Raw genomic sequence first — 24,328 nt, forward strand, 5'->3', positions numbered from 1 at the left:
CATGGTGTGAGACTCATAATTGTGCCATGTGATTCGGTGAACGAGAGTGTTTAGTGAAATATTGAGTTTTTTTTCGGTTATTAAACTTCGTGTTCTTTAGGTCGGAGCTTTGTGTGTGTGAGCTTACTCTGATGGTTTGGTCACTGGTTAGGGTTTGGGTGGTTCACGACGAAGACTTGTGTCTCTCCTTGTTATCACTTGCGATTGTTCGGTAAAAGACATTGGCTACGTTGGATTTGCGGCTATGTTAGTTTTACTATTTTGTTTCGAAGTAGCATATAATTATAGTTTTACAACTATATATTTCCATTGTAATCGCTCGGGTTGAATCTCTTCACCAACTCACTTTAAGCATTTTTCATTTATAAAAATACAAGTTTTCTAAAAGGATTATAAGCTTTTCATAATTTCTCTTAAAATAAAATACTGGATTTATTAATATTTTTTATTTTTAAATAATCAGAAACCTGATGATTTGAATTGTGTCGATGAGTAATTATAAATTTATACACAACTCAGTGTATTTATTAGAGGCCCAATTATTTTTATTTAATTAATGAGGGGCCCAACCTTCTGCATTAAGCAAGGCCCAATATCTCTTCTTTTTCTCTCTCTGTTTCTCATGATCTCATCTCTCTCTCTTGCAGTGCAACCAAAATCATCCCTCTTCGATTTCTTCTTCCGTTTCCGTATTACTTCAAATTCTTCTTCCCAATTCCTTCGGAATCCTCCTCCTTGAGGTAGTTTTAATCCCAAATTGATCGCGGAGCTGCAAATACCTCGAATTTCTGCTATCAATTCGGTGGAATTCGGCGGTATGAAGTAAAAAAGAGTACAAATTTGTCAGCAGCTATTGAGAAGGGTTGGCGCACAGCTGCAAAAGTTTTGGGTGGAAAAATGTGATTGGATTGTTCGCGGCTGGAGAGTGGCAAAATTGCAATTTCTTCCAACTATTCAGGTTTTATATATGTAGTGAAATTGCTTTTCATTTTCATTTTCCCTTTACTGATGCAGACTGCACAATTTGAAGGACAAGGAGACATGGAGAATGAGGAAGGCAATTTGGAAAGTAGATTTGCAGGGTTGATGGTGAATGATCCCTACAGTATCAACGGCAATGATGGGTTATTTCAGGTTATGAAAGCAGTTGAAGCTGCGGAAGCCACAATTAAGCAGCAGGTATTTCTATTTATTTCAGTTAATCTAGCATACGTGGCCATCTGTTCTGATGCAAGTGAAAATTGTGTAATATCACCCACCAATTCAATTTATCGTTGCCTACTTGATCTTGTGCTTATAATACCCCTCTTATGAGCTCACATGCTTCTGTCGAATTTCACTTCGATCTCCAAAAGTCAAAATAGAACCATTTTTTGCTGCATTGATCACTTCACTTCATTACACGCTAACAGAGTTGATAACAGTTTATTACTTTGATAAATATATTGTTCAAGTATGTAGATTCAGGTTTGGTTCGTGAAGTAGCTACCACTCGCTTAAGTTTTGAACTCAGTATGAAAATAGGAATACAGTAATCCAAAAGAGATTCTGCTTTATCTTGAAGTGTCACTATATTTGCTGCCTTATAGCTCAACTGAATCCAATGAATGACCTTTTTCTTAAAGCATAGTACGGCAGATAGATTTGCCGATGATAGGTGTAATATTATAATTATAATTATAATAATTTAAAAAGCACAGTTGGGATAACTCATGATTCCTTTTGTGTAAAATGTTATTAGCCTGTCGATTACATATTACTACATTTTACAAAGTTTGGTAAATATGGCAAGGATAAACTAAATACATTTGCAATATAAACACAGTTATATTTGCCTTTTAAAATTAACAAGTACTCTCTATGTCACTTAAAAAATGTCCGAGGAGCTTCTGGTACGGGTTTTTTAATGATCTTCGGGACTACTTTTTGTAGACAACCCAAAGACTAATTTTGTGGACGGAAGGAGTAATAGCTTCAAAATTGAATTTTGGTGGGGTATGTATGCAGTTAATAGCGCTCTAGCGAAAATACAGTCTACTTCATTTAACCGGTTAAAACATATTGTAGTTGTTCCACACCATTAAGCTCAGAAAATTCTACGTTGATGCACAATTCTTGATCACATGTGCGATTAGACCTGGCTTGGGTGTAATGGTCACACCCCGTTTTTCATCATCACAAAATTCATCTGATCTGCACGTTGCTGAATATTCTCATTGGGAGCATTGATTCTCACAGTTTCCAGTTGAGGATTTTGTACATGCTCCGGTCTTTGCCTTCACCAAGAGGACAGTATTGGTTTACTTCACAAGACTAATTGGGTCTGATACTACTTGATGCACACTAAGGGTAATAGAGATGAAAATATTGGGTAGACAAAATACTTCAAACACAGTTGGGACAAGTTTCTTATGTGGAAATCAAGGAAAAGCAAAGTGAACTTTGATTTGGATTTTGGAGCACTTCAATTTCTGAAAATTTGATTAAGTAATTTTGAATTCTTACAAAGATGATACTAGATAGTACTCTCTTATCATAAATACTTTCATCCTTCTTGCCTAGATGACGCTTGGAACCCACAAGTTTTCACTACTACAATTGTTCAGTATCATCCCTTTAGTTAACTTCCAATATCTATGCTTTACTTAGAGGGAATGGTTTCATTAGGGTTCCTCCAACACCTCTCTATTCTAAGTTATGAACTTGCTATATGTCTTTTATAAGCTTGTTAATCTTGGCAGTATCAAGAAAGCTATCCTGTTTTGTTTTCATATTCACAGGTGGAAGAGAATAATCGTCTGAGATCTGAGCTTCAGAAAAAAAATGAGGAACTTGAAAACTATGTAAGAGTTCTTTCAAGAATGTGTGATGAATCGTTTTAGGTCTAAAAGTATTGTTTGATTAGGTTTTACCTTTTTGTCATTCTATTTGTACCATTAGCCATGTGGGTTTATGGTTACCTCAGAATTATGGCACATGTCAAAGAATTCACTTTTGGATTGCGTAAACGACTTAACAAAGATTTAGACCCCAAGCATCGAAGAATAATTAGTTAACTTGCTTGCCAAAAATAGAGACACATTAATGGGTTAGAGGCAGCAATGTATCACCATACTGTATGATGTTTTGACTTTCTCGAAGAATTTGAAGATTACATGTAGAATTGTAGATGCTTTATGGAAGAAAACTAAATAAGAGTTGTACAATACATGTGTCATTTGCAATTATTTGCCATTTCATGAATGTGCTTTGGAATGAACAAATACAGTTAATGTATGTTGCACACACAATTACACATTATGGCTCATGTACCTGTATTGCTGAGTTAACGTTACGGAGGCATTTTCTCCTCATTTTCTCTATCTAATAAGGTAGTTCCAACTCTCTGTCAGCATTTTCCCCTGGTTTTATTTATGTAAAATCTAGTAATATTTCGGATATTTTCCCTCGTGGTATTGAAATTATTTATTTCCTTAGAAGTCTTTGGGTAGAAAGTGAACATAAAGAAGTTCTGAATAACCCAAGGGTTCATGGAGGATGCATGTTACTGAAACAGAAGGCTTTTAAACATTTTTCTAAGAAATTTTATCAAATTCAGAGCCCCAAACCTTCTCCATTATGTATGGAGTTTTTTTCACTATGTGGGTCTAGATTAAGTTCATGATGCACATTTTGTTTAGGCTGTCAATATTTAACTATCTTTATTTGATTTATTTTGACTGTAGAAACCGGGTTATGGAAAATATCAAAATTATCAGTCAGGTGGATGGGCTGAACATTTTAATTCACCAAGTAGAGCTGATCAACTAGTTCTACAATTAGAAAATCAACTAGCAGGACGAAATGTGGCCATCAATTCTGGACATGGCATGCCAGATTCCGTTCTTCAAACAGATGTTAGCAGAAGTAATAGGGATCACGTGATGCAAATGCATGTTGAGCACCAATTTGATAACAACATTAATGGATCATTGAACATGATACATGGTGATCATGCATCATCAGATAATTCTGGTGTCGCTCAGATTATATCACCATCCATGACATCTACCCCTAGCAGGTATTTCAGACGCATGTGTGGTGTGTATGCATGTCGTTGGTTGTAATTTGTATTTTTTCTTTTGTAGGAACCAGCTGGAAGGCAATCTGGATGCAGAGTTAAGATATTCAGGAAGGGATTTGGTTTCTGTGGCTGATGTTAACAATAATGGTTCTTCAAAGCAGGTATCTTTTGACTTAAATAATTTATGATTTCAGATTGCCCCTGGCTAATGCCATTCCAAAATGTTGACAATGAGATTGAGGTCACATCTATATATCTGTAAGAATTAAGAAAAGAGAAATGCTATATAAGAAACTGTTCATATATATATATATATTGATATTTATTTCTCCTGTATCATTTTGTTTGTAGGATATAGTAGTACAGATTCGGGAACATGAAGAGGAGATTGCACAATTAAGGAAACATCTCACAGAATTTTCAATGAAGGTAGGAAAGAGATCGTTCTCAGTCCTCTATGTATTGTTTAGATTGAACCTTGGCTGTATCCTTGCATATATTTGATTCATTTATCTAATTTTCTTACTAGGAATCTCAAATTCGCAACGAGAAATATGCCCTAGATAAGCGTATATCTTATATGCGTCTGGTAACCAATCTTTTTTGCTTTTGTTTAATATACCTTCTCAAAATCTTTATTTATGTAATCTTTATATTTTCTTTTCCATAGGCCTTTGATCAGCAACAGCAGGATCTCATTCTTGCTGCCTCTAAAGCAATTTCCTACAGACAAGACATAATGGAGGAGAATGTTCGTCTTACATATGCTTTACAGGTATATGTATCATTTAAATACTATTGTTTTAACGCTCATGCATGTTGTGTACAGATTTTGTTACTTTTGGCTTATTATCAGTCTTGGTTGAGAATGCAACTTCAGTTATTTACTTAAACCTCTATGAAAACTTACTTCTACCTGTACCAACTGTATCTGTTATATTAACTGCATAATTTAAGTTCAAATAAAAGTTCCACTGTGCTCTTCCCTCTCTGCAAATGTTAGCTAAACATGTATTCAGGCTCAAGTTTTTCTTTCAGGCCACACAACAAGAAAGGTCAACATTTGTGACTTCATTGATGCCTCTTCTTGCGGATTATTCTCTTCAACCACCTGTTGCCGATGCGCAATCCATTGTCAGTAATGTCAAGGTATTCTCTTCAGGTTATTCTTGTATTTGTCTTGATGACATTGCCTGCGGAGAATTTTGTCTGTACTTCAGATGAGCTCTCATTTAGTGCAATTTATAAGGTCATGTTGTCATCTGCAAAAAAGTGAATGATAAGCAAGGTCTTACAGGGTTATGACACTATCTGCTAGGATATTGTCGTCCTACTTTGTTGGGATCATAATTAAAAGTCAAGTGGTGTGACTGGTGTCGGGAGTGGTTGTACTCTTGTTTTTGGTTATAAGGAAAGTGGAGAATATTCTAGATGTTTCTAAGTTGGTACTTCATATTCTTTTATTGGACCTGTTATACTTATATTCTAGATGTTTATAAATTGGTAATGATTTGGTGGAATATTAAATTAGAGCACTCTCTCCCATTGACTTATATTAAATCTTGTGTTTGCAGGTTTTGTTTAGACATTTACAAGAACAGCTTCTTGTGACTGAGGTATGTTTTTGAGGCTCGGAATGATTAGTTTGAAGGGGACGTACATGGAGATGCCAATGATTGAATTTGCATTCTTCAACTTCTTTCTCTTGGTCATTTTTTTGGTAAATTCATATGTAGGGGAAAGTGAAAGAGTCGGAGTATCAGCTTGCACCTTGGCGTTCAGATATAAATTCATCTACTGTCACTCAGTCACCTGTTTATTCTCACGAGGTATAGTTCACATTAGTATGCTTACTTAATGACTAAAACCTGCTTGATGCACATTGCACCCTTTTAGATTAGTGACAACTGGATTGAAGAGCTTCTGCAATGATTGAGTTGGTGCTTGAGTTTTTAATGGCAGGATATGAGAGAGATTAAATGGTAGGACCGGTGCAGTATATAATATCCTTAGTCAGGTTGAAGTGGCAGGACACAAGAAAACTGGTTTGAGATAAGAAGTGGTAGAGAGATGCATGTACAATAATTATTAGTCATCACATTTTTTTATATTCTCTAGCTATTGATTCTCCCATGTATGGACATAAGTATACTTTATGTAGTTTGTAAAGACTATTAATTGTCTGTACTCAGAACGAGATTAGTGAAAAACATTCTGACAACTGGGTTTCAATTTCCCATATTCTTGTTATAATTGTGTTCAGTGTTCAATTGTCTCAACAGAAAGGTAGTCTCCTGGATCGAGATCCTTATTTTTGTACCTAAATGATAATAATTGATATAATTGTGAATCAATTCAGGCATTAAGAAGCATACACTTCATGAATGGTAGTCTAGACTGAATGTTATCTCATATCTTGAATGCCCTGCCAGATAAAGAAGGGGTTGGAATTGGTTCCTCAACAAACATATTCTGATGGAAAGATGCCATCTTCAGATTCTCAGACTACAATGGATATTTTAGGTCTTGCTCAAAGTGGGCTGGAGAACTTGAAGAACCCAGAGCACGAGTTGGGGAGGCATCCACCTCTTGGAAGCAGGTTTGGCTGAAATAGATTCTAACTATAAAAGTATATATGCTATCTCAATCATCTGCCTTTGATATGTCTAGTTGCATAAATGTACTCTTGTCAATTTTTGTCATTTGGAGTGGGAACACTGATTATAATTCACTCCTCTCGCTCTCTCTAGTTATAACTCAGAAACTACTGCAACTTGGAATGCTTGAGCAATGTCAGTCCTCTGTACTGGTGATGTGGTTTATAAAGTTTTAATGCCTAGGTTCGGCACCAGAACTTCAATGGGAAACATTGATTGCTGTCTCTTATAGTTGGAATGCATGGTCATATTTCACTCTTAAAGTGTGGATTAAGTAGTTATAAGGATATACGAATAAGAATAGTATATTAATGGGGCAATACTGGATGAAGTATAACCACTGGATAAATTGATTTATTACCGACAATCTGTCAACTTCTGACTGAATTGGATATAGTAATAAGGACAATTTGTCTACTTCTGACTGAATTGGATTTAGTAATAAGGAGAATTTGTCAACTTCTGACTGAATTGGCTTTACTAATAATAGCTGATATATCTTAATTATGATTTCTTATGCATATCTTGCCTCTGTCACAAAGTTCACACTTCAGAAATAGTAGCTACAACCCTTTTAAATTCTGTTTGGGGGGACCACTGGGAGATTATCAAAAAAAAATCTGCAACTTCTTGTGTATTTAAGGATCACTCTTAATCTCTTACAAGTTACAACCTCTCTTTAGAAAGACATTTATCTTATATTAGAAATAATTTACTCGATTGTTATGTGGTTCCATAAGCAGTTTAATTTTTTTTTATCTGCATATAGTTGTGCTCTCCTGATACAGTTAAGGAGTGGAAGATTTACAAGAGGGGAGAGAGAGGGGTGGTCTGGCCGAGCAACAAGCAACAACAGTAGAGGGAATTTCGAATTAGTTTGTTAGCAAGAATATCTCTGGTTGTTCAGGTTGTTAGGTTGTTAGTCAATTTCCTAATTTCATGTAATTTGAATTTCAAGCAGCTGATATAGTAGTCTATAAATAGAGAGAACCGAAGGAGAGAAATCCTCTCTGAAAATGATCATATTTAGGACGACTCCGTCGTAGGGCCTCCTTGTGAGGATTGTTTTCCTTCCATTTATTTCCAGCAATAAAAGTCCCAGTTCCTTTCTCTCTAATTCTGTGTTTGATTTAGCACACCTCGTGCTAATTCTGTCCCCTAACAATTGGTGCGGTGAACGATGGTTAACTCGCGGGCGGATTCGCGCCTGGACGGTTTGGAGAATACTACCGAGGACCTTCAGCATAGCATGGTCAAATTATCAGCAGCAGTCGAGGAACTCAATGCCCAATTCCGGCAGACTGACGAGCAGGTGACGGTTTTAGGGTTCAAACTCGACGCCATGGTTACGGAGATGCGTGCGAGTTTTGCGGCCCTCCAACGCAAGTAACTCAATGCCCAATTCCGGCAGACTGACGAGCAGGTGACGGTTTTAGGGTCCAAACTCGACGCCATGGTTACGGAGATGCGTGCGAGTTTTGCGGCCCTCCAACGCAAGTCCCAAGCAGGGCCTGAGGACGCCGGATCTTCTGAGAATCGGGAATCCAATTCAGTGGTTGTGGGGTGCAAATCACAGTCACCCATGCCGACCTTCGACGGGACAGATGCCCTCGCGTGGCTGGCCAGGGCAGAGCAGTACTTTTTAATCTCGGAGACCCCAACCGAGAACCGAGTGGGCGTCGCAATGGTAGCTTTGGCAGGCCCGGCCCTGCCGTGGTACCAGTTATTGCGTCAACGAGTCCCAAACCTCTCTTGGACTTGGTTCGCGCGGGAGTTGATGAAACGATTTGGCGGAAACGGGGCGTTGGATGAATATGAAGCGTTTGCCGCCGGCTCTCTCGCTGACTATGTCGCGGCGTTCGAGGCACGCCTCGCACAGGTTCCGGATATCGCTTGCCATCAGTATCTGGGTTTCTTTATGGCGGCCCTTCGCCCTGAGGTACGCCTCCTGATGAGAGCAGCAAAGATCACTACTTACGAGGAGAAATTGGCACAACAACTCCAGTTACCGATCACGCCCACTAAGCCCTATTCTGTAATATTGGGCGATGGAACGTCACGTCGGGCAGCGGGGCTCTGCCAGAAGGTGCCTTTGGTTTTGGAGAAGGAGAGCTTTGCGGTGTCATGCTATGTATTTCCTCTCCGCAACATTGACGCCATACTGGGGGTATGGGGGTATCATGGCTCGAGACCTCGGGGTATGTCTTGGCCAATTGGCAGCATTCCTCGATGGATTTCTCGGTCAATGGTCGGCCTGTGTCAATCAAAGGCGACCCGACCGTTATGTGGCGTGCGTGCTCAACGCAAGACCTGCGTTTTCCTGGAAGAAGGGGACTGCTGCTGGTTCCTTCGATCAGTGGAAAAGGAGTCAGCTCCGGTTTCTTTTGGCATCGGCACGGTCCTGTCGCAGGCAGCACGGTCCCAGCTGCTGCAACTTTTGACCGCTTTCCCATCTGTTACAGAATCAGCCGGGGGTCTTCCTCTGAGTCACAGTGTTCACCATCAAATTCCGATCCTGCCAGGTACAGAACCCGTCTCGGTTCGCCCTTTCCGCTATAACCACTTGCAGAAGAATGAGATGGAGAAGTTAGTAGCAGAAATGCTGGCTTCCGGGGTGATTCAGCCTAGTACCAGCCCTTACTCCAGCCCGGTCCTACTCGTCCGGAAGAAAGACGGCTCGTGGCGTTTCCGAGTCGATTACAGAGAATTGAACAAGCGGACGGTCCCTGATAAATACCTCATTCCGGTCATTCAGGAGCTTCTCGACGAATTACATGGCGCTAGATGGTCAAGCAAGATTGATTTGAAGGCAGGATACCACCAAATTCGGGTGGCTGCCAGGGACGTTCACAAGACCGCATTTCGCACGCACTCCGGTCATTATGAGTTTTTGGTAATGCCGTTCCGCCTCACCAACGCCCCGGCCACGTTTCAAGGTTTGATGAATGACATCTTCCGGCCAGCCTTGCGAAAGTTCGTCCTGGTTTTCTTTGACGACATCCTCATTTATAGCACCTCATGGGAGGCACATCTGCAGCATCTACAACACGTTTTTCAGACCCTCCACGCCCACTCCCCGAAATGTTTGCTGGGACACCATAGCGTGGAGTATCTTGGTCATATCGTGTCCTACGAGGGGGTGAAGATGGACCCAGCGAAGATCTCGGCCGTGTTACGGTGGCCGACTCCCTCGAACTTGAAGAGTGTCAGAGGTTTCCTTGGTTTAACCGGATACTACCGACGATTCATTCGTAATTATGGCAAGATCGCAGCCCTCCTCACCGCCCTTCTAAAAAAGCTTCTAGCTCCATCCGCCAAACGAGCATGGGCATGGCCAACCGACGCAGCAGCCGTGTTCGAAGCCTTTAAGGAGGCACTGACGTCGGCACCTCTTCTCCGAACGCCAGATTTTACCAAAGAATTCGTCATTGAATGTGATGCCTCGGGTCGGGGGCTGGGCGCCGTTCTAATGCAGGAGCGCCAACCAGTTGCCTACTTCAGCAAAACACTGTCTTCCCGATGGCTCGCTAAGTCAGCCTACGAGAAAGAGTTGATGGCTTTAGTTTTATCAATCCATCATTGGCGCCCTTACTTACTCGGCCGCCGCTTTGTGGTCCACATGGATCAACGGAGCCTGCGTCAACTTTTGGCCCATCCCTGGAAACTTTTAGGCTACGATTTTACGATCGTTTACAAGGAAGGTCGCCTCAATAAATGAAACAACACTGGAGCTCTCGGCTGTGTCACGACCAACCTGGCCGGAATGGTCCACCGTCCAGTCCACCATTTCCACCGACCCAGCTCTGGCTAAAATCAAAACTGACTTGGAGGCAGGTCCTTTATCTCTCCACTATGAGCTGATTCATGGGACTCTTTTCTACAAGGGTCGAATCGTGGTGCCTCCACAATCACCGTGGATTCAGAAATTGATTGCCGAGTTTCACATCACGCCAACCGGGGGCCACTCCGGGGCCTATCGCACTTACCGCCGACTCGCCTCGAACGTGTATTGGCCTGGAATGATGCGGCAGGTCACTGCCTTTGTCGCGACTTGCGCAATCTGCCAGCGACACAAGTCCGATACCAAGGCTCCGGCAGGTCTCTTGCAACCCTCGCCAATACCGGAACGAGTTTGGGAGGATGTCAGCATGGATTTCGTCTCCGGGTTACCTAAGGCGGGGGGGTTCGACTGCATCTTCGTCGTCGTCAATCCCTTATCCAAATATGCACACTTCATGGGCTTGAGGCACCCATTTTCGGCTCGACAAGTGGCCGATACGTTCACAAGTGAGATTATACGCCTCCATGGCATCCCTTGTTCCATCGTGTCGGATCGAGACCCGCTATTCTTAAGCTCTTTCTGGAGAGAGCTCTTCCGCGCTATGGGAACTAAGCTGAAAATGAGCTCGGCGTACCACCCCGAAACAGATGGCCAAACAGAGGTACTAAACCGGTGCCTACAGATTTACCTCCGCTGTTTTTCGTCCGACAGACCGAAGCAGTGGCACAAGTGGTTGTCTTGGGCTGAGTACTGCTATAACACGAGTGCCCATTCATCTGCTGGGACGACGCCATTCGAGGTAGTTTACGGCCGACCGCCCCCGACCATCCATGATTTCCTACCAAGTGAGATCAAAGCCCAGGCAGTTGTTGACACGCTCCTGTCTCGCAACGACACCCTGGTGCTTCTGCGCCACCACCTTCAACGCGCTCAAAATCGGATGACGGTCGCCGCTAACAAGCGACGTCGCGATATCCACTTCAACGTCGGCGACATGGTCTATTTGGGGTTTCGCCCGCACCGTCAGTCCACGCTCTTTACGGTGCGAAATAGGAAGCTTGCCCCTCGCTACTTCGGCCCATTTCGGGTCAACGCGCTCATTGGCGGCTCTGCGTATCGCTTGGAGCTTCCCGCCTCAGCTCGAGTTCACCCGGTTTTCCATGTCTCCTTGTTGAAACGAGCCATTGGGGATGAGAGGGCTGAACCAACTTTGCCGGAGGGACTGACCGATTACGAGCCCCCATTCTTACCGGAACGGGTACTGGACAGACGAGTGGTTGACCAGGAGGGGCAGCAGGTCAAGCAGGTCCTGCTAAAATGGGATGGGCTAGACATTGAAGAGGCAACTTGGATGGATGAGGCTGATGTTTGTGGGCAGTTTCCTTTTTTCAGCCTTGAGGACAAGGCTGTTTTGACGGATGGGGTAGTTGATACAGTTAAGTAGTGGAAGATTTACAAGAGGGGAGAGAGAGGTGTGGTCTGGCCGAGCAACAAACAACAGCAGTAGAGGGAATTTCGAATTAGTTTGTTAGCAAGAATATCTCTAGTTGTTCAGGTTGTTAGGTTGTTAGTCAATTTCCTAATTTCATGTAATTTGAATTTCAAGCAGCTGATATAGTAGTCTATAAATAGAGAGAACCGAAGGAGAGAAATCATCTCTGAAAGGGATCGTATTTAGGACGACTCCGTCGTAGGGCCTCCTTGTGAGGATTGTTTTCCTTCCATTTATTTCCAGCAATAAAAGTCCCAGTTCCTTTCTCTCTAATTCACTGTTTGATTTAGCACACCTCGTGCTAATTCTGTGTGGGTAGCCTTTACTCCTAACATCTCCACACCATCAATGTAAGCAATTCTCCGTAAATTATGTAAAAATGAAGAACTGAAATGTGGTCTTATTTTATTGCAAATAAAGTAAGATGAGAGTTATCTTTATTGCCTGGTGACCTTTGTAAGTTTGCGATAGTATTCTCATGATACTTTTGTTGAGTTTTAAAAAGTGCATTTGTGTTCTTTTAGGAATGCAGCATTCCCTGAAATAGCTCAACAACTTGCATACAACCAGGTGGATTCGCAACATGTTCGTAATAGTGAAGCTACAGTTAGTAAAAAAGTTACATTTGGTGACCTTGTTAGAAGTAGTGAGTTGGGCGAAGCTGAAAACAGAGGACTTCTGAGTGATAGAGAGCCATCTTCTAATTGGAATTCCAACACTGCATCTACGACTTCTATGGATGATCCCAACTCATCTTTCTCTCCTTTTCTACCCCCTGTTCTGGAGGAACCCTCATCTTCATTCTCTGAGGGTCTGCACTTGTTTGATTTCAGTTTCCTTACTGCTTTGATTATGGTATAGTTGTCACTGAACTAAAAATTGAAAATGTTGGTCAGCTGCTGATGATGATCCTCTTCCAGCAATAGATGACCTCCAGATTTCAGGTGAAGCTTTTCCCGGTCAGCAACTACAAGCATGCGGATACTCCATTAATGGAACAACCAGTTGCAATTTTGAGGTGCTTCTACTTTCATTCTGTAGAAAACTTTTGTCTTTTTTGGCAGTAGTAGCATACCATTTCTTGAATTGCAGTAGGTTATGCCTGTTCTGTCATAATCACGCAAGTTTCCCTTGAATTTACAGTGGGTGCGGCATATGGAAGATGGATCTTTTCGTTATGTTGATGGTACTCATTTTAGCGTAATCCAGGTTTTAGTTCAATTTAGTTCTTTCTCTAAGATAATCCCTATCGTCTAATTATGTGTTATCCTTGACAGGAGCAAAACAACCGAATTATCTTATTACTGCAGATGACGTTGATACTCGTCTGGCCATTGAAGTACAGCCATTAGATGATAGAAAACGGAAGGTATTATAGTCCTTTATTTTGTTTTAGATAGGGAAAACTAGCTAGTAGCTGGAAATACTGAAAAACTAACTAGTAGCTGGCAAATAAATATTAATTCTATGTCACTTATCAGTGTGCTTGACCTCAAATATTGATGGGTTTACTTGCTCATATCTGACGTCCCTTTCCTTTTTTTGGGCATTTCAGGGTGAACTTGTGAAGGTCTTTGCCAACGAGCACAGGAAAATTACCTGTGGTAATGAAATACTGATAAATTCATAACCTTAGTTCGGCCTTTATGCCAAAGGTTCAGGATATCTGACTTGCTTAACGTTATAGAGTATAGACAATTGGCATTTCTTAAACTTTACATTGAGCCAGCTTGGCAAGAAATTAATTGGAAAAGCTTCTACTTGTTGCATCCACTTTAGACATTTTCCCAAGGTTTTAAACTGAAAATACAGCAGTTTCCCTTACAAATTGTTGCCTGACCTCTACAATCTTATTTAAATATGTGAGCATGCTGAAAGGAGTTATTTTTCTTTACTAGTATTTCTTAATGCTGTGCTCTGTTTCATGGTGATTGAATATGTCTGCTTTGAGCATTATGCATATGTTGTCGAGAAATTTTCCAAAGCTTTTTCTGTTCTTTGTTTCCCTGTTATACATATATTTAGGTGCACAGTTCTGTAAATGTTACTAAAAAAATTAAAATGGTGTTTAATATAGGCCAGACCCTGTTTTTAGTACACATTTTCAGTACTTAGTTAATCAGTTACGAGTGATTTTATTCTTTCTGATTAGTTGGTAAAGATTTACTGCTGTGAACTCTTAACGTGTTTATTTTGCTCTATTTAGTAATTTAAGTTCTCTCTTCTGCAGATCCTGAAATGCAAAGGTGCTTAGAGAGGAACCTTTATGCTGCTCAAGCTTCTTACAAGATATCGATGTCGGTATGATTTATGAATCACAATGTCAATTTTTATCTTCTCGTGTTGATAAAAATTTAATTAGGTTTGGCCCCATTAACAAATTTCATTATCGTGGTTTATTATTATATCTTCAGAAGCATCTTGTGTGAGAGCAATTTGTGGTAGTTTTTTATTACTGCCTCCGTCCCATAAAAATATGTGCACTTACCATTTTTGTCCGTCCCACAAAAATATGTGCATTCCATTTTTGGAAAGTAAATATCAATTTAATAATGTAGGTCCCACTATCCACTAACTCTACTTGAACTACCATTCTCCTACTCTCTCTTACTTTACCAAACCATTCTCCTCCTCTCTCTTACTTTACCAATTTTGTCTTAATTCCCGTGCCATCTCATCCGCCCATATTTTAATGGGACGGAGGGAGTATTAAATAGAGCACAAGGTCAATAAAAGAGTATCAAAATTTGGAGTTGCATCTTTAATGAGGCTAATCCTTTGAGGGGTGCTGCAAAAAATTAACACTATCTAAACCTTGTTGATGTCATGTCACTGCTAGTAGACCTCTATCTTGAAGGGCCCTAATTCATCTCTTTTCTGTTTTCTTTATCCTTCGATTGTGAAGAGTGGATATCTTGATATATGGGAGCCAGCTACATTGACGATTAAAAGGGATGGTTACAGCATAAAAGGTAGCGGTCCTAATGGGACTGTAGTCACCGAGAAGTTTTCATCATCTACAATTGTATGTATCTTCTATCTCCTTTGCTTTACTTTTCCAGTCTCTAATGATCAGTGTGTTTGATATTGCTTCCTTATTATGAACATGTATCCTGAATTTTCTTCTTATTATGTACTATATTTAGGTCTCTATTCCATATGGAAGTCCAACAGAGTTCTCTATAGGTGATTCTCAGGGTACTGAACGTATGTTGCGAGTTGACAGTAGCTTGGAAGATATAAGTGGGTAAGTTTCGGTGGATGGTTATTTCGTACCATGCAGAAATGCTTGGCAGGCTGAAATTATGATTGATGTTATAATCTTGCTATACTCATAAGAAAACAAATTTGCTGCTATGTGGTTGGAAAAAAGAAGATAACAAAATTGGATTAAGAAGTTTTAAAAGAAAAAGGTTGTCATATTTAATCACCACCTTAACTTTGGTTTACAAGATTACTTTCAAGTGTAGCAAATTTGTACCCGACCTTTCAATGTTTTGTAATCGGGACCACCTTGAAATACATCCGGCCACCCAAAATCCGACTTGAGGAGACAATTCCGGTGCTCAATGCCTCACAAGTCACAATTTACACCATACATGGATTAAAAAATTAACATGGTTGATCTTCGGCGCTTGGATATTCTGAGAGTGGTCCCAATTGCCACATATTCAAACGGTGGGTAAGAATTTGCTACACACTGTAAGTGATGGTCTGATTACCCCAACCTTGTGAAGCATTTGATTTACACAGCCGAAGAATGGGTCTATTTACCGGATTCTTGGTTGTAATTGTTTGATTAGATGGATTTTTTGTTTTAGGACATGTTCCGTGATCCCAACTTTAACGTGTTTCTTCAATAACCCTCCATTTTTGGAAAAGTTTGGTTTATGACCTGTTTGTATGGGGACATTGTCTAGAGAACCCTGAAAACTGGTGGCCACATAATTAGCCGCCTGTAGAAAAAGCTTCGCCTCAGTTAAATTATAATTCACGCAGAATCTGACTCATTTTTTCATCACCGGATTATGTCAAACAAGACAAAGATGACACTTTTCATAAAGTTGGGGGTTTTAATAGAAATGTAAGTTGAGGTTATTTTATGAAAAATGCTAAAAGTTGGGGATATAAAACATGCTTAACGTTAGAAAAAGAACAAATAACAGTGCCGCTATAGTTAGCATTATGAATGTTCAATGTTGCCATGATCACAGCAGTTTGTATATTCTTCCCAACTTATGTGGGCTTGCATTAGTGAAATGTTTTATGCAAATCCGTTAAAGCATTAAGCTATTTCAACCTGAAATCGTGCATCAAAACGAAAATCCTCGTTTTTTGGAGAGATACGGAACTCGGTGGAACTTCCGTTACTAGCCGTAGCCCAAAGGAGCATGATCTGACGAAATCAAGGTATGTGAGTGATCCTCTTGACAGCGAACACCGACGTCTATGACTCGACAAACAGCACACGGTCGAGGCGCTCTAATGAGCCAAGGATGACATTCCATCCCCAAAGAGAGACCCAGAAGATCGCCATCCTTGGCTCGCAGGGGTGATTTTATTGCTATTCTGATGGAAGATGAGTGGCGGGACAGCACTGTTGATAGGCGTCGTGAGATGTTGAATTTTGTCGACTGTCAGCTTGTTGATCCGAGTTTTCATGGGTCAGTCTCCTGTGGGCTCGCGTAGGTCTTTTAGAGCGCTTCGATCGTGTGCAGTTGGGCGAGTTCTAGACTACAGTGTTCGCTGTCACAAGAGTCACTCACCACGAATTTTATCAGATCATGCTCATTTATTGGTTAGGTGTCAATGTTCTCCTTCATATTTGTATTGTTATAGCTGTAGTTTAGAGTAAGTTCCTTTTCTTTGACATATTTTGTGCATATGCAACATAACAAGTGCTGTTGTTTGCTTGTTAAACTTTTTGTAATTTGTTGGAAAGTTTAGATATTTGAGTTTCTTTCTTTTATTTTAGGATTTGATTGTAATTTGTAACCTAGTTTATGCACCCTCTATGTATAGGGAATCATTTGTACTTTTATTATACACGGAAAAATATTTTGCCCAATACAGCTCAAACAATTGCATTTGGATAATGTATCAACATTTTTTTAGTAGGGCATCTTCTTCTTTTTGTTCTTTACATTGATAAGGTATGAGGATATCCCCTTGATTTGGAAGGCACAATGATTTTCTTTTATCTTTTCGTGTGAGCAACATCTTATCAAATGTAGCTTTTGACAGCTCTAGTTGTTGAGATGTGTTAAAGTTAATTTTCTACGTTTGTAGTAATACAGAGAGCAAGTTTTTTAACAGTGGATGTTCTTCCAATTCATCGACTGACCTTTTTTCTTTTCATTTTCAGTTCAAGAGACACGATTGTTCTCACCATCCGGTTGTTCATCTTAAAGGTACATTTCCTTTTCCTTTGAATTCTGCCATAAACCATATGAGAGTATTCAGATTTTGTACATGTCCTGCTTGTAAGCAAAATTTGATCATCGCTCTTCTTTCCAGAAAGCGTTTGAATTAATCAAGTTCTGTGATTTTATGGCCCGTCTTGCTAGTGGTGGATAATTCAACTTGAAAAACTTTAGTTTACGTAATCAATTCTCACTGCACGGTCTGTGTGATAACCACCAATCCCTTTGAATTCCAACCACCATATTGTGTGCTCACATGAACAATAATAATTAATTATTTCGTAGTGTCTAATATCTGCACAATAGTTGTCAGTATCAACTCTTCAGCTATGAACTGATTTTGTTCTGTTATTTTATGTAAGCTAAGGTTTGTTCGACTTCGTGTAGCCCTGTTTGGTTTGACTACCAAAAGATAGAATAGCTTATGTGTAAGGTAGATGTAATGGTTGTTGTAACTCTCCTGCAACCAAATGGTTTTATCAAAACTTGGTATACGAAAAATCATGGGGTTTCGATGCAAAATCATGCGAAATTTTTATAAGTTTTCTAGTGCACATGGCTGCTTAACTTGAGAACGTATGTAATTTTGTTATGGTAGAGCTCTTTATGACTATTCCAACAAATAATGGTGCAGGCTGGTGAGAAGAAGAGGAAGAAGAGAAGCATATTTTTTAGCAAGTAAACATTTGTATAAACCTAATTATGTTGTGCATCTGTCAATTTTTTCGCCTGTGCTGATCGAAAAGATATAGGACACGATTCGATTAGATATAGGGAGTGTTTTATTTTCTTGCAATTTAGATTTCTTGACATTTGGATGGAGCTCAAATACTGATTTCAGTCTCATCTACAGCCTTTTTGGTGGTGTTGATGGTATTTTTTTCTCTTTTTTCACTGAAATATTTTTGACACATTTAAGAAATGTGATTGTGAAATGTGAAGTTATAATATTATTGATGACATGATGAATTTCTTTCTCTTCAATCAATGGTAGCACTATTTGTTTTGTTTTATATATTTATTTTGATTTTAAAACCTAAAAAATTAATGACTTTAAGAAAATGATGTTTTGAGTTAATTGAATGAAGAAAATAAATAACTGAAAATATGATAAAGTAGAAAAAGATTAAAAGGGTTGAGTTTTGCCGAAAGAAAAAGATTCATTTAATATGAGACATCCAAAAATGAATACAACTACATTAACTCAGAAAAGGTGGAGTAATAATATAAACTAATTCATTATTTATTGATGGATTAGAATTTGATTACACTCCAAGACAATTTGATAGTAATTCTATAATTGATCAATTCATACCCAAAAGGTGAGAGGATTGGAGAAATCCTAGTTTTGAATATAATAATGTTCAATCATCTCTTAAAAAAATGAAATATTTTATGTAGTCCATTAAAATTTAATCAATAGAGAGAAAGACCAAACTTTGAAAAATAGAGACTTGTTTGTTGGTTCATTTCAATAAAAGGAGAGAATTTCATGTGGTCCACTGAATTTAAACCACGGAAAGTTAAAAAATAAAATGTGAAAAAAAGAAAAAAAAGGTTGGGATTTATTGAGCATGAATGCCCTGCAGAAGACAAACACGAGGGAGAAACCAAAACTTCAATGAGAATAATAAATATTAATGGTGTTGCACAATGTGACAAATGCTCAAAATCAATTTTTAATATTTATATCTCTGGACATCACCTTTTGCTGCTCATGAATAAAGGGTGTATTGATTTGATGTATCAGACAGAAAATTTAATTTTATATGTGAGTAAATTAATGTATGCAATATGTGTGAAAAAATTAAACTAGTGTATACAATGATGGCCCATGGGACATAAATATGCTCTCTCAATTCTTCAACTTGTTTTTACTTTTACCCCAATAGTATTGATGAAATATTTCATTTCCATTTTTAATATGGAATGCCATGTAATTTTCAGTTTTTGGATCAGTCATTTTTACATAAAATTAACATTCCCTTTCGTCCAATTTAATTGAGTCTAATTCTTTTTCTAGACGTCCCAAGCTAAATGAGTTATTTCTTTTATTGACAAAAAACAATCTCTTAATCTCTCTTATTTTATGAGTTTATTCTTTCTTCATTAATCTACTTTATTATCTTACCCGTTAGCTCACTGTAAGCACCAATTTTTAAAATTTCGTGACAAAAATGAAATTATTTTTTGAATCTTGAATGAGTGGAGAACACATTATTAGACCCAAACTCTATGAAAATAGAGTCGAGACTACATGAATTTAGCAAACTTTATAGATGAAAACTAGCACTCTATTCATGCTCCAAGTACATATAGCGCATGCAACCATTGAACACAAATCTATGAAACAACATTAAATTATATGAATGCAAAATCTCATAAATACAAAGAAAAAAGAGAGAGGGGTGTGGGGTTTGATGATGTGGGGGACAATGTAGCCTTGGGATTGCTCACATTTACTACCAAAGATTGAATCTTTGAATCTTGGTAGCCCCATAACAAATTAGACAGTGATTAGACCATATCTTGGCTCTTTTCCCACTGCCCTCTCTCTAAAAAGACACACACTGAGCGTGTGTCTGTGTGTGTGAAATAGAATTTGAGTGCCCCAAGGCAACAAAAAGGGTAGCATTCATATCTTCTTCAAAAGACCAAAAGGAAGTAGTATCATTCTTGTTCTTTTCTCTCATTTCTTGACCTCCATTTTCTTCAACTTTGGGACTTTCTGGAGTTTCCCATTTCATCAAAATTGAATCTTTTTTGGGTTGATGGGGAGAATTGGATGGAAGGAGTGCAGAAGTTTAGTGTGGAGGATGAAAGCAGCAATGAAGAAGGTGATGAGGAAAGGGAGAAGACAGCAGTTGAGATTTCAGTATGATCCTCATAGCTATGCCCTCAACTTTGATGATGGAAGTCACCAAGAAATCTTTAGAGAAGATAGAGATTTCCCACTTGAAAAATTCCCAGAAATTAGAGTTTTGATTTATGTTGTTGTGTGGGTGGTGTGAGTTCAACACCTTCAATAAGGTAACATAATGTTGAAATTTGTATTTCTATATAACTAGTAGTATCTGATCCATATTTTATGCATCAAAAAGTTTAGCCAAACTATATTTCAATTACTTCTATTCTCTCAGGTTAAGTCTCAATATGTACTTATTTTTTTGTAGGACTCTTAGATATGTTAACTATTAATTAATAAATTTGATAAATTAACATTCTCTTAATTAACAATGTTCAATTCTAACTGATTAACTGGATAATAGGTCTATCATAAACATACTTGAACATAGTCTCTTAATTAACTTTGTTCATTTCACCGTGCCACAGTTCGATTCAAATTCTGCACCAAATTCATGGCGACAACCAACCAGAAATCGACTAGAAAGGCAAATCAAACACACCCTCAAGATAAAATTAAATTGACTACAAATAGAAGGGGATAAAAGGGAGAGAGGCAACAGATTATTTTTTAATTTTTAAAATTTTTCAGAACAAAGTAAACAATATTTGATTTGACAGATACAACTAGCTAGTTTGAGAGACCAATAGTGTAGTACACAAGTAGAAACATGAGCATTACTAATTCTAGCAGAATCACAAGTAATCTTGCAATGGTGTTAAAGAGAAGGATCCTCAAGTGTTGTAGTAGACCAATCCGTAATTCGAGGATAAGAAGCCATTTCATCCAGATGGTTTTGAGCCCATATTAGAATTTTCATCAAGTGAGGAAGCTTTGGATCTGTCACACAATATAACCAAATATTAAGTAAAATAAATACTAGTAGCACCATATATTTATTGTGGAAAAACAGAGCATCCCAACTAAGCCATATTGTTGGAGTGGTGGGTGTTTTGGGAGAAAGAGTAAGTAGGTTTCCATCCAAAATTTGCCCAAGTTCTTGTTTTTGGCTAGTTTTAATTTAAAGCAACAAGAAAGGGTTCATATCTTATGTTGATTAACAGCTAGAGATGTTTAGATGTACTACTTAATCGAGGTATTCTCTCATTTGTCAAGGGTACTAACCTTTTTCATGGCTTTGGCTAGTGAGGATGGCTGCATTAACCTCACTAGCAGTCTTGAGGCGCTGTGATATATCTAGCAAATCACTGACGGGGCAGTTGCTGACATCTTCAAATGCGAACAGTGCAACAGTCCTCTCCAACTCTTCTAAAAAGCAATGCTGAAATCAAAGATTTTTATCAAATCAAAACTCCTAATGACAAAGATAGCGAGCTTGAGGAAGGAAGATTAGTATCATGAAACAGATGCGCCGACAATATTCCTCTATGAATGAAGAAAGATTAACAGAAAAATAGTCTGAATATTACATTTTCTTCCCCTCTTGGAGCTAGTTCTTCCTGAGCAAACTCCAAAGCCTCTTTAATCTTACCGTTGCGGATCAGTTCTATCAACCTTTGCTGTTGGAGATGGAAAAAGAGTAGGGGGTTTGTGTCCAATATCTGCAATGAAAGCTCAAGAAAATCAGATTGTACGGCTTTGATACGAAGCCTAGAAAACCATGGCAGTATATATTTAGTTATTGCATATAAAGATGCATTTATCGGAGCTGCAAGTAATGAAAATTCTGCAGCATATCTCAATAAGAAATTTCATGCTGCTCTGAATCTAGCAAGCTGATTGTATAGTCACGCACAATGGATTGATAATATATGTAAAACAGATTATCCACCCAGTTAATGTTAACATTCAGCTAAAAGGGAAGTGCCCACAATGTGCTCTCGGCAAAGAACATTGGCCATTAATATAAAAATATCAAGAAAATAGTCCTCATAGTTGTCATACAATTGAAAAATAGGCGGTGTTGGTGTCATCATCAACAGCTCAAAATAACCCAACAGAGGGTTGAAATGGGTTAAAAAGTAAAACACAATCTGTAGTACTGAATATTTTACTATACTACAACTAAAAGTTATTACAATCTAGCTTTTTCTAATTGGTGAGCAAGTTACCACATTCATGAGCATCTAGAACAAGAAAAGGGGAGTATCCTTTGATCCAAATATTCAAAAAAGTTAAAAGTTAGCATTAAGTTGAAAGGGAGTATCATTTTGTGTGAATAATGAAGGCAACAATAAAGTTATATATAAGCTGGTCAAAAGCTATCATCTTATCATAGTCTCGTGCGCCAATTATAATTGTATAGGTGTTTGATTTCATGAGATTTATCCTATGCATCTTGCTCACTATCTCATTCTAACATTTTGAGGCAAGCCATTTTATTTAATCAGGACAAATCTACAATTCAAGCAAAATTAAGGAAGATAAGAAAGCAAAATAAAAACTAAAATGAAGATTCTTAAGAAGCCTAATGAAGTGCATCATAGTTGATTGCATAACTGTGGTAGTACTATGAGAGCTTTCAAACAGTCTCTCGCAGCAGAGAAATGATATTACTACTTCATATTGACATCAGTTACCAACTAGCAAAAGAAGTCAAGAATCCAAATTATCATTGAATATCACAATGTTTCCTTTTGTGAACAACTAAGCAACAAGGAAAAATCATCTCACCTCAGGGTTCAAATCATTAACTTTCTCAATCGCGTCCTCCACATTACCACTCTGTACCGCCCTCTTTACTGCCATACGATCAGTGATAGTAGCAAGATCTATATCTGCTGTTATGCAATAAGGAATTCAAAGTAGTATCCGTATAGTTAACGAGCTATCGCCACAACATTCTCGACAAGAGGATAGGACGTAGTACAAAAGTAGACATCATCTAAACAATCTAACAAAAAGGTTAATTCATAAATAATCATATGGATACGTTCTGTCCCGGTCTCTAGCTGGAATTTTTCTGCAACCTCAACAAAACCCTCGGTAACCAGAAAATTCATCACCAATTTATTCATATCCTCTTTCCTCATCTTAACGCTACAGAGCATCTTTTCCCATTCTTCCCTAGTTATAACCTTTTTCGACGAGGCCTGCAAGAGCAATCCAATGTTCACAAAACTCAGCATTGCCACCAAAAAATTCACATAAATAGATAATAATTCCAATGCTACAGTAAAAAACAACTCAATCAGCCCAATTAAAGAGTGATCTCATCATCATTGTCAAGAATCATTCCAATGTAGACCAATTGCCACCAAAATGAAACATCCATTATAACTCAGTAAGAAAGAAATGAAAAAGGAAATTAAACGCGTAAACATATTCAACAAGAACCGACAGGAAACTAAAAAGTGAAAACAGCAGACCAATAATTTGGGTACATATTCAAATCGGGAGATATTCTATTCGGAATCAACTAAAAACATATCCAAAATCGCCAGTAACAACAATGAACCCGTGAATTAAAGAAAATAAACTGTGATTTCAACAACTAGGGAAAAAGTTCGACTGTATTTAACAAGTAGAAATTTGGAATTGGCGCAACGAGGGGGAAATTGGGCGGTGAATTTACCATTGCTAGAGATGAAATGACAGAACTATTGCATCAATTTCCGAATCAACGTGTAAATTATTGCCAAGACTCGCAACTTCTTCTGTGATTTTGCTCTCTAAAATGGCTGTATTTTTTTTTTCTGAAAAATGAAGATCATTTTGTAAATTAGTTTTTATTTCTAATCGGTTTCATAATTTTATTACTCGGGTCATTCACAATATAGCCCCGGATGGATGATCCGAATATGGGATGTGACGGGGCTTTACTGTGAGACGGGTTCGGATGCGAACCGTTGGCTGGGCGGGTTGTTTCTCGCTCATATTTTTATTTTATTTTATTTTATTTTTCAATATTTATTTGTAATTGATTTTATTCTATTTCATTTTCACCTCAATCGTAGACACACAAATCATATTATTTTATCACATTTTCTAAATTTCACATCAAATTACACACTGTCACACAATATTAAAGATTTATGTGAGTCAGG

At 38.5% G+C, this 24,328-nt stretch overlaps 2 protein-coding genes across 3 annotated transcripts; one reads left to right on the plus strand and one right to left on the minus strand.

Moving 5' to 3' along the window:
• Positions 1 to 627: 627 nt before the first annotated feature.
• LOC121776504 lies at positions 628 to 18,400 on the plus strand. 2 transcript variants are annotated; one of them, XM_042173676.1, is made up of 22 exons: positions 628 to 958; positions 1,031 to 1,179; positions 2,781 to 2,843; positions 3,726 to 4,060; positions 4,128 to 4,224; positions 4,415 to 4,492; positions 4,593 to 4,652; positions 4,734 to 4,838; positions 5,102 to 5,212; positions 5,638 to 5,679; positions 5,800 to 5,892; positions 6,496 to 6,662; positions 12,518 to 12,804; positions 12,890 to 13,011; positions 13,137 to 13,179; positions 13,271 to 13,362; positions 13,549 to 13,597; positions 14,224 to 14,294; positions 14,899 to 15,018; positions 15,140 to 15,240; positions 17,359 to 17,404; positions 18,051 to 18,400. In XM_042173676.1, exons 2-22 carry the CDS (start codon positions 1,042 to 1,044, stop codon positions 18,096 to 18,098), a joined length of 2,268 nt encoding a protein of 755 aa, XP_042029610.1. In that variant the 5' UTR covers positions 628 to 958; positions 1,031 to 1,041; the 3' UTR covers positions 18,099 to 18,400. The 2 variants fall into 2 exon arrangements, 1 of the variants encoding a protein (XP_042029610.1); XR_006045308.1 differs by lacking the exons at positions 14,899 to 15,018; positions 15,140 to 15,240; positions 17,359 to 17,404; positions 18,051 to 18,400 and having other exon boundaries at positions 13,137 to 13,202.
• A 2,462-nt stretch (positions 18,401 to 20,862) lies between these two features.
• Positions 20,863 to 24,013, minus strand: LOC121775935 (protein GID8 homolog). The gene is made up of 6 exons (XM_042173035.1): positions 23,857 to 24,013; positions 23,215 to 23,374; positions 22,956 to 23,062; positions 21,752 to 21,883; positions 21,447 to 21,603; positions 20,863 to 21,161 (listed from the first exon to the last, which is right to left on the minus strand). The coding sequence occupies exons 1-6, from the start codon at positions 23,857 to 23,859 to the stop codon at positions 21,040 to 21,042; spliced, it is 681 nt and encodes a 226-aa protein (XP_042028969.1). The 5' UTR covers positions 23,860 to 24,013; the 3' UTR covers positions 20,863 to 21,039.
• Between the last annotated feature and the right edge of the window lie 315 nt (positions 24,014 to 24,328).

This window comes from Salvia splendens, chromosome 18 (genome assembly GCF_004379255.2).
Source record: "Salvia splendens isolate huo1 chromosome 18, SspV2, whole genome shotgun sequence".
In the NCBI taxonomy this organism is placed as follows: Eukaryota; Viridiplantae; Streptophyta; class Magnoliopsida; order Lamiales; family Lamiaceae; genus Salvia; species Salvia splendens.